This window comes from Ammodytes marinus (assembly GCF_949987685.1).
Source record: "Ammodytes marinus genome assembly, chromosome: 1".
NCBI classification, from domain to species: domain Eukaryota; kingdom Metazoa; phylum Chordata; class Actinopteri; order Uranoscopiformes; family Ammodytidae; genus Ammodytes; species Ammodytes marinus.
Window position 1 is genome coordinate 34,889,216 of NC_137230.1, and position 10,792 is coordinate 34,900,007.

General features: G+C 43.3%; 1 protein-coding gene across 1 annotated transcript in view; it reads right to left on the reverse strand.

Moving 5' to 3' along the window:
• loxl1 (lysyl oxidase-like 1) overlaps positions 1-10,576 on the reverse strand; it is a 36,161-nt gene extending 25,585 nt beyond the window's left edge. Inside the window, exon 1 of the mRNA XM_080026871.1 lies at positions 8,891-10,576. Within this exon, the coding sequence (XP_079882997.1) occupies positions 8,891-10,094 (1,204 nt within the window). The 5' untranslated portion in view covers positions 10,095-10,576. The remainder of the gene's footprint in view (positions 1-8,890) is intronic.
• Positions 10,577-10,792: the final 216 nt, after the last annotated feature.

A 10,792-nucleotide genomic window follows, 5' to 3' on the forward strand; every position in this document is an offset into this window, starting at 1 on the left:
GTGTGTGTGTGTGTGTGTGTGTGTGTGTGTGTGTGTGTGTGTGTGTGCATTCCAGATTATAATCATGGTAAACTAATGAGACACTTAGGCCGCTCAGACAGAGGTGAAAGACCATAAGGGTTATTTAGGGGACACGTGCAAAAACAACTTAAAACACATACAGTAGAATGTCCATTATTGAATAGAATGTGTCTCTCCAAAAATCAATTTTGTTATTAGGCTATATGATCATTTTCAAACCAATAATTGTTGTGCCTTCTCGGTTAACGTGACGTGATCCTCCATGACAGTTATCCTAAACCATTAATGACATCAACAACTACATTTAGTACGTTAAAGCTGGGATGGAGGATTTGGGGAGAAAATGGCAGTTGGGATAGAGATTCGAATCCAAATACCTCAACCGCTCCACTTGTTCTCTTTGGTCCCTCCCCTATGGTCCCTCCCTGACACGCTCTACACCAACAAAGTTGTGCCAAAGTGAATGGACAGTCCCAACAGCCAATAAGAACAGAGAATCGGAGCCTCGCTCTGATTGGTCAAAGTGAACACACTTTGACCAATCAGAAATCACATACCCCAGCTTTAAGGAGAAGTCCTAAATATGTTTGCGAAAATCCATGAGAAAAAATTATTAATATGATTTGAGCTGATGAATATAAAATGTTCACTGGATCAATGAACACATTATTAAAGGGGCAGTGTGTAATATGACATCATCTAGAAAGTTCTAGAATGCAGCGCTCCCTGGGTAACCCCACCCCTTTTTAATAATAACAGAAGCTACAGTGGCCTTCAAGGACAAGAAAAATTCTAAATTTTAAACAATGCACCTGATGACATTCCAACCAACATGGATGCCTCCATAAGACTTGCCTGCTCAATGTACAAAATGTAATATTAATATTTGTAATTCTCCGCTCAGGAGGATAATCCAGATTATTGGCAGAGGTGATTTTACACCAATGAGGACATATTTATGAATGAGGATATTGATTTTAGTTAATGAATTACTTAAAATGTTACACAGTGTCCCTTTAAAGGTGTTTTGAATGAAAAAGTCCCAAAAAGTAATTCACCTAAAATGTTGACTGATTTGAAATATTTCAGCGGAGCGATTAGTAATTTTGTTCGGGATAAGGCTAAACTTTGAAATATGGTATCTTAGCTATATGCAGAATGACAGGAGTGCTTGCAATGCAGCCGGTGTTTTTCATACTTTGGGTCCTGCCAACGAGCGACAGAAATGAAGAGATGTAGGAAGGCAAAGGTGCATAGAGAGCCAGACAGAGAGCAAGACAGAGACAAGGAGAATGAGAATGAGAATGTGTGTGTGTGTGTGTGTGTGTGTGTGTGTGTGTGTGTGTGTGTGTGTGTGTGTGTGTGTGTGTGTGTGTGTGTGTGTGTGTGTGATTGTACAGGAATCTTTGTGAGGACCAGTTTTAGCTTTTAACTAGTCCAAGTGAGGTCATTTTTGGACATTGAGTACATTTTTGCCTGGTCCTCACTTCTTCAAAGGGCTGTTTGAGGGTTAACACTAGGTTTTAAGGTTCAGGTATGAATTAGGTTTATGTTGAGGTTAGTGTAAGGGTTGGGGTTAGGCATTTAGTTTTGATGGCTAGGGTTAGGGTAAGGGGCGAGGGAATGCATTATGTCAATGAATGTCCTCACAAGTATAGCCATACAAACGTGTGTGTGTGTGTGTGTGTGTGTGTGTGTGTGTGTGTGTGTGTGTGTGTGTGTGTGTGTGTGTGTGTGTGTGTGTGTGTGCGCGTGTGTGTGTGTGTATGCGTGTGTGTGTGTGTGTGTGCGTGCGTGTATGTGTGTGTGTATGTGTGTGTGTGTGTGTGCGTGTGTGTATGCGTGTGTGCGCGTGCGTGCGTGCATGCGTGTGTGTGTTCGGCATCAGGGTAAAACAACAGTGATCTCACACACCACTGCTGTTTTTAGAGTGGGCCACTGACCAAGTCTGTCAGAAAACTTGAGGAATGAGTTTGAAAAAAAAATGAAAAAAATGGCTGCCTGCCTTGTCAAAGAGAATGTGTGTCTGTCCCGTTCCCATAAAGGTCATGCCAGCATCGGGCTCTGGCTACGCTTATCACCCGCTCTCTGTTCCGCTCACAGTAAACAGACCTGCTTTAATGTCCTACTCATTCTACTCACTGAAAAGTCAAACCCATTGACGTCCTCCAAGTCTGGAAGTATTTATACAATCACAACAATGACAACCGGTGTAAATTGAGTTAACGAAAGCTATGACGAAATATTTTTGGCGACAATATATATTTTTTCTCATGACTAATAGGCTACAAGACGTTGGCATGCTAAATATCTTTGATTATTAAAACTATTTGAAATGTAGCTGAAATGTTTTGTTTTGATGATCTGATGAAGTGAATACTTTAAATTAGTTTTAAGAGACAAAAAGTTGACTCAAATGTTTAGCTTGTCCACTAACAACAGACTAAAATGTGACAAAACTTAGAAGAATTTTCGTCCCAAAAACACCAAGACTAAATCTTAAAAATGTTGCCAAAATTAACACAGTGTGCGCCAATTAACAGTGTGCTTCAACAATAACATTTTAGATAAATGATGAAATAAAGCCCTTTGGACTTTGGTAAGTAGTCCTTGTAAACACTGTATAGCACCAAAGTGAAACGCTGAGGTTCTCCAGTAGAACTCGCATAACTCTCAACCCCATATTCCCTCTCCTTTGCCGAGTAAAAGGCTTTGTTCTCTGGCCTCTAATCTTTTGAAATGTGAAAGTGTGTCTCTCTCTGTCTCTCTCTCTCTCTGTCGCTATGTCTCTCTCTCTCTATCTCTCTCTGTCTCTGTCTCTATCTCTCTCTCTCTCTGTCTCTCTCTCTTTATCTCCCTCTCTCTCTCTGTCTCTCTGTGTTTCTCTCTGGCTCTCTGTCTCTGTCTCTATCTCTCTCTCTCTCTCTCTGTCTCTATCTCTCTCTCTCTCTCTCTCTCTCTCTCTCTCTATCTATCTCTCTCTCTCTCTGTCTCTCTCTATGTCTCTCTCTCTATCTCTATCTCTCTCTCTCTGTGTCTCTCTCTCTCTCTGTGTCTCTCTCTGTCTCTGTCTCTATCTCTCTCTCTCTCTCTGTCTCTCTGTCTCTCTCTGTCTCTCTGTCTCTCTCTCTCTCTCTGTCTCTCTCTCTCTCTCTCTCTCTCCGTCAGCTCTCCACAGCATGCAGTGTTTCCCCCAGGAAATGTCTTAGTCAAGGTGGTCACTGTCTAGCCGTACAGGAGGCGCGGCGCATAAATAAATTTTGGGGGTATTTTGCTCAAAGATGCCAATGCGCCCTAAAGAAATAGTTCTGTGTATTTGAATGACACTGACCTTACAGTTGTGCAATTTTGTTTGCTATGTGCACATTTTGTGCAAACATGCAGACGGTACAAAATACAATTAAAGAAAAGTTCTACTGTTTTGGTGCAATACCATGCAGACACACTAAATAAAAATAATGGACCATACACTTAACATGTGTATCAAAGTGCTTTTTAAAGTTCCTTTTTGGATGGGGGGCTGTTGTGAGATTATTGTGGACAATAGGCATACTGTGATGCGATTAATTCATATATGGTTATTATTAGCCTACTTGCTTGATTTCTTTTTAAATACAGAGGTTATTGGTTGTTTTGGAACATGTATTTCCAAATTTAAAACATAAAAATAAAGCAGCATTTAAAATTCAGAAAAATAAATCTTGTATGGCTACACTAGCATGCTGTTTGAAAAATAATTCAATAATTGAAATAATACAATGTGTTTTCCCCTTAAAATTACTAAATGCATTTCAAAGACAGTTACAGTGTGCACTTCTGTAAACTTACTGAAAGGTGCCTGGGCCATCACTCTCATGCATGTATCAGACTTTTCTCTGCGCTGTATGAGCCGATAAGTTGTGTTGCCACGGTGATGTGGAGTGTTAAACTAGTCTAGCTTTGCAGAGCACTTCTTTCTGTTCAGCTAAATATCCCCATAGAACCGCACTGCGTTTATTATCGCCACAGGTTAAATGTCGGTTTGCTGCTGCTCGTTTCCCGCGTACATGCCGTAGTCGCGCGCAGCGCGGGACGGTCGCGCGCGCAGAGCCCCCGACACAGAGCAGCTGATAGTCTGAGCAGAGAGAAACGCTTGGAGACATATGTGCACATTTATTTACCGCAAATCACGGCCTTTCGCGCATTTCTGACCATGAAAAATCACACATCGCGCTTGCTAGTACATTAATTGTGCAGCACTAAAAATAAAAAAAATAAAGATTTAATTTTTTTTTTTTTTTTGGTCGGTCAGTAGTCAAGGCGGGGGGCTGGTTTTGCTAAGGCGGCCGCCTTAACTATAAAGCGCTGGGGGAAACACTGACAAAGCCACACATTACACTGTAAGTGGGGCACAGTCAAAAGAAACTGAGTCTTGACATGATTTGTCAAAGCCATCGAGAATAGCATAATAGACACAAGGGTTTCACCTCTCTTGTCACTCCTGCAAGTGTGTGTGTGTGTGTGTGTGTGTGTGTGTGTGTGTGTGTGTGTGTGTGTGTGTGTGTGTGTATGCGTGTGTGCATGTGTGTGTGCTGACGTATTGGAATTACTTCAAATTAATTGAGGTGATTTTATAATCAAAAATGAGAAACAACATATTTGGTGATTTATAATATAATACACTTTAATCCACGTTCTCTTGATATTACATCTTATCTATTAGACACTCTGGTCCATTAATAAATCAAAGATAAAAGCTATAGTGTGTAACTTATGTTGCCCCATGAGGAATTCTGAGTAATTACAACAACACTGTCTGTGTTTTTTTACATGAGGTAAAGCCTTCCGTGACCGCACATGAATTATCTACCTTCTGCTGTACGTCCAGGTTTTTTTTTTCTTAGTAGTAGAATCAACACCTGAAACATTTATTAATTTCTCGCTTCTTGAGCTATTGAGAAATCCAGGGAGAGTTTTGTATCAACTTTGTGTCGACTCAATGTGCGATGGCTTGAAAGCAAGCGACATTCATTCATATGGGAAAAAGTTACGCACCGTAGCTTTAATTACAGCATCGAGAGGCTAAACCCTGTTCTTCTATTTAAAAATATCAAGCTAAAACTCAAGAGAGAAATACTGTATCTGCTGCTCTGCCTGGAAGCGGAATGTATGAATTACTTACCACTTCCTTTCTAATTATTTTCTACCTGTGACTACTGGTGGCTTTTGACAGGGAATATGAGAGTGAGGCAGACTGAGATGAAATGACAATGTGTGTGTGTGTGTGTATGTGCCTGTGTGCGTGTGTGCGTGTGTGTGTGTGTGTGTGTGTGTGTGTGTGTTTGTGTGTGTGTGCCTGTGTGTGTGTGCCTGTGTGTGTGTGTGTGTGTGTGTGTGTGTGTGTGTGTGTGTGTGTGTGTGTGTGTGTGTGTGTGTGTGTGTGTGTGTGTGAGTGTGAGCAAAGGACGGTATAGTTGGGAGAACACAGACTGCTACTTAATAAATGACAATTAATTATTCACACCACCAGTAGCTTTTGAAACTACACTCCAACACTGTACAGCTTCACCAAGGCTGGCTGCACAATACCCGTTGATTTTTTACTTATTTTTAAACCTGCAGTGTGTAGAATGTTGGGTTTTATTTCCTAGCAGATTTTGTAGAAAGTAATTATAATATCCATAAGTACATTTAATTTAGTGCATAATAGCTGAACAAATTGTTTTGAATTATTATTATTTTCCCTTAGAAATGGTCTCATATATGTCCATATTTCTGCATATTTTGGACCAAGACCTAGTGCCGCCATCTTGAAAGTGTCATAGTTGGAATGTCATCAGGTGCATTGTTTAAAATTTAGAATTGTTCTTGTCCTTGAAGGCCACTGTAGCTTCTGTTATTATTCGAAAGGGTTGGGGTTACCCAGAGAGTGTTGCATTCTAGAACTTTGTAGAACTTTCTTGAAGATGTCATATTACACACTGCACCTTTAAGATAATATTTTTGGCATTTTCAAGCTTTATTAGATAGTACAGTGTTGAAATGGGGAGACAGAGAGAGAGAGAGGGGATGATCTGCAGTACAGGTCAACAGGTCGGATTTGAACCCGCGACCACTGCAACGAAGGCCGGAGCCAATATGGTACACGCTCTATCCACTACACCATCAGAGCACCCCACCTGTTAAATTTCTACAGCAACATTGAATCCCCTTGAGTTTGTTCTCAATTTTAACTTGTTAAATACCAAAATATGTCCTCTGTCAGGTTTCTTAAATGCGGTATAGGAGTTTAATAGTGATAAACTCTTTATAACTCTTAAAATAGTGAAAAAACAGCATCCCACTATTATAAACATGTCTGCGGACTTGAAGCTGGGGTGTAGGATTTGGGGAGAAAATGGCAGTTGGGATAGAGATTCGAATCCAAATACCTCAACCGCTCCACTTGTTCTCTTTGGTCCCTCCCCTATGGTCCCTCCCTGTGACACGCTCTACACCAACAAAGTCGTGCCAAAGTGAATGGACAGTCCCAACAGCCAATAAGAACAGAGAATCGGAGCCTCGCTCTGATTGGTCATAATGTCAGCTCATGTTAACTTTGACCAATCAGAAATCACATACCCCAGCTTTAAGGTTTAAAGTCATTTTTAAACTTGAAAATCATATAACTAGTATAACAACTTAATGCCACACCACAAAGCAGTAAAACACTTTTCTTCATCTCCCAATAGCTGAATCTTTATCACAATGATTCCCAGAAGCATCGAGGCATCTGCACACATGTTGGCACCGTGTGCTGTAGAAATATCTCAGATATCCACAAGGTCCAATAAATGATGGTTACAAGGCACACAGCACTCTGGAGAGACGGCTGAACAATAAAGCAGATCATTGGCTAAACTAGAAGGTACATCTGCATCATTGGAAGGCCTAGAATCTCCTCTCAGACCAGACACACCATAGGAAAACTTTACACGATTTCTATAATCTACTAAATCATGTATTTCTCTAGCCTGGCATTCCCAGACCTGCCACTAGGCGCTGGCTAATTAAATTTGCTGCGCCTGTTGGTCTGGACACTCTCCATTGAAGCTTTTTCAAAAAGTCCAGAAATCCTGACTCACATTTCAATTGGTTCTATCTAATATGGGCGCGCCAGAGCCCTTTGTATGGTGCTCTGGGGCGGACGTAACCGGATGATGACAGTGCGCCGTCGAAGCCGTGATAGTAAACATCAAAGATGGCTGCGGATATGTTGTTTGAGTTTGAGACTGCTTTGGCCTCGACCCTTAACGATTTGGAAGACGGCACTCAAATCTTTCATTAGCAAGTAAGTGGAATGTTCTGTTTTGCCGACCGACCACGGCAAAAGTTTAATTTAACAGTTTAACAGCTGTTCGCTAAACGAACAGGGCTTAATACGTCACCTTGTGCATCACTCTGATTGGTTGTAGTGCTATCCAACTGCGTGCAGTGGCATTTGAAATGCACGAGTAGGAGCCGCCCCTTGAGTTGGAAATGACTATTGATCGTGGCCAGACCCTCTATCGTTCAAGATATCAGGGTCTGGATTTCCAGGCTAGTACAAGGGAACTTATTTATCCATGGTACCGCCTATTATGCAAAATTTACTTTTTCATATAGTTTTTCAAGATTCGTTCGAGTCCCTGATGTCACAACTGGCAGTTGGATTCAGGGCTAATCACAGCAGACTGGGCTTTTTGGAAAGGCGGGGCTTAAAGAGACAGGCTCTAAAACGGAGTGTTTCAGACAGAGGCTCTACAAAGAGAGCGATCAGCAATGGCTTTGTGCGAACATTTTTGGGAAACTATCCCATGAAAACAGTTTCTAGTCCAAACCCATATTACAATTTTGAACCTGAACATTTGCAAAATATGTCAATTTTAAGAGAAATGAAGAAACTTTCGGCCTTGTTACAAACACCTTACTTCTTTAGCCGAGGTACAGTAGTACTGCATGTTTTGACACTCCTCATTCTTCCCCTTTCAATAACTTTGACAAAATAATTCTTTGATTTCCTGTAGCTGAAGGAAAGCAATGGACCCCATGTGTTACAGGGACTTTCCAGCGCCCCCACCACCCCCTTCCCCCTTAACAGAGTGGTGAGGTACTGTATCCCCCCCCCCTCTCTCCCTCCCTCCCTGTCCCTAGACCCCCTTATGAGGTCACCACCACCATTACCAAACTCCACATGCCCTGTGAACAAAAATCCACTTTCTATGTGAAGAAAGGCTCCCCACACTAAAACACAGAGGTTCTAGTGTGTGTGCATTGGCAGGGCTGCATGCTCCACACCTGGTTTCAATAAACCCCGAAATGTGGGAAAAGATGAACCTTGCGTAGACTCAACTCTGTTTGTAAACTAAAAAAAAATTTAAAAAAAATAGCTGACATTTTGAGCAGCTGCCTTTCATTGTGATTACCTCACATGTCTGACAAACATGAAAGATAAATATTGGAAAAAGCTGATACTCGAGGTACTTGAGGGGGTGGTGAGTTCATATCTCCCCAGGGTTTTTTTTCTTAAACATATTTCAAATTCATTCATTGTCCAGCAATAACAGACGGATTTAATTTGCGAAGACAGAAATGCTTTTGGGAGAATGCCGACAATGTTCCTTTACTTGACTGTAAATGTGAAATGTTGTAAGTGCTTTATAATGATCATTGTTTGATAGATAGATAGATAGATAGATAGATAGATAGATAGATAGATAGATAGATAGATAGATAGATAGATAGATAGATAGATAGATAGATAGATAGATAGATAGATAGATAGATAGATAGATAGATAGATAGAAAGGCATACAGACAGACAGATAGACAGACAGACAGACAGACAGACTTTTTGTCAGGTTTACTGTACCTCTCTGTTCTGGCCGGTACACACTCCCAACATTTACACTCGGGTTCTCCAGTGCAGAGTTCGGAGAGTTTCTGCCCGAAGGTTGAGCCGGCTGCACGGGCCGAGCTTGGGGTCTTCCGAACGGGGGGAACTGCTCGTATTGAGGGCTCCTTACCGGCGGTTGTCCATTGGCTCCGGCCCTATCCACGGCTATGGGCTGGTAAGGCTCTGGGGCAGGCACTAACGGAGCACCAGAGTCCCCATTGTAAAGACTGTGGGTGTACCTGCGATCTAAACTATCTGCGAAAGGCGGTTGGGCGGCATGTGCAGGTACCGCAGGAACTGGATTGGGATTTTGAACGGGCGCGTAGCCGTAAGCCTGGTAGTATCGGTAGCTTTCGTCTGGGAAATCAGAGGGAGATCCTGGAAGAACCGGAGCGACGCCACCACCTCCATACACCCCTCCTCCTCCTCCTCCTCCAGTGTACCCCTGCCCAGCCCCATACCCTAACCCGCCGTACCCCCCACCGCCAATGGGTTGAAACGGTGGCTCGTAGCTCCTCACTGGTGCTTCTCCATAGCTTGGTTCATAGGGCACTTGCTGGAAAGGAGGCTGTTGAGGAAATGGGTTTTGCTGAGGGTAGGACGGTAAGCTATACGAAGATGAAGAAAATGTTGAAGATGATGAGGAAGACCCAGCAGAAGGCCGATATTGAGTTCTAGAAGCTCCCTGGAACTGGCCACCGCCTCCCGTGCCGACTGCGGTTTGTCTCCAGTTATCGGGCACTTGCCCAAAGCCGAACGGATGCCTCGTTTGCCCGCGGATAGTCTCGGAGGACCCTCCTCTGGACGGGGCTTGGCGGCGGACATAGCCCCCCTGAGTCCTACGGGATGAGGAAGAGGAACGTGAAGTTGAAGAAGATCGTTGTGCGGCCGGTTGAGTGTCTGCCACCACCACCCTGGGACTCCTGCTCTGGGAACTGGCACCGGCCGGGACGTATTCCGCTCCACTGTTGAGCAAACTGAACAACCTTCCATTGTTCTCCCACTGGATCACCTGCCTCCAAGGGGTAGCAGAGCTGTCCTGGGCCTGTGTCTGTCCCTGTCCGCCTTGGCCCTGTGTCTGTGTCTGGCCCTGTGTCTGTGTCTGTGTCTGAGGGGCAACCTGAGCTTGCCCCGAGCACAGCGGGATGAATACCAAACATACCGCAACAATAGGCAACATTCTGGCTTCCCAAAAAAAGATGTCACAAGGAGAAAAAAGAAAAAATCTCTTTCAGTCCACTGTCCCAACTCAACACACTGGACCCACCTGTAGCCCTGTCAGTAGAACATGTGTATCCTCCTCCCGCGGGTAGAGCCTTGGTGTGAGGGTTGTGCGCCTGTGGTCGAGTGCATTTGCGAGGTCTTCAGTGCCAGCAGCAGCAAAAGCAGCAGTAGTAAAGTAGATTCCAATTCCAATGTGCATTCAGATGTAGTTCAGAGTGGAAGTGGTTTTCAATAGACCCACTAGTTGGTGTTACCGTCCTGTACTGTTAGTGCTGTGAGAAGATGTCCTGACTTGTTGTTGGTCTGCTAGCTCGCCTGTCACTGAACTAAGCATGTCTCTCTCTCTCGCTCTCTGCCTCTCTCTCTCTCTCTCTCTCTATCTCTCTGTCCCTCTCTCTCTCTGCCTCTCTCTCTCTCTCTCTCTCTCTCTCTCTCTCTCTCTGTGTCTCTCTCTCTCTCTCTCTCTCTCTCTCTGGTGCCTGTGTGCACTGCACGCCTGCAAGCTTCTATTTGCCTGATTGCTTACAATGGGCTGTGAAAAAATCTCAAACTTTTTTTTTTTCTTCTTTTTTTTTTTTTTTTTTTTTTTTTTTGGAGGGAGAGGTCCCACATGGCCCTAGTGCTAGTGATGTTTCCAGCCAGGACTCTTACATG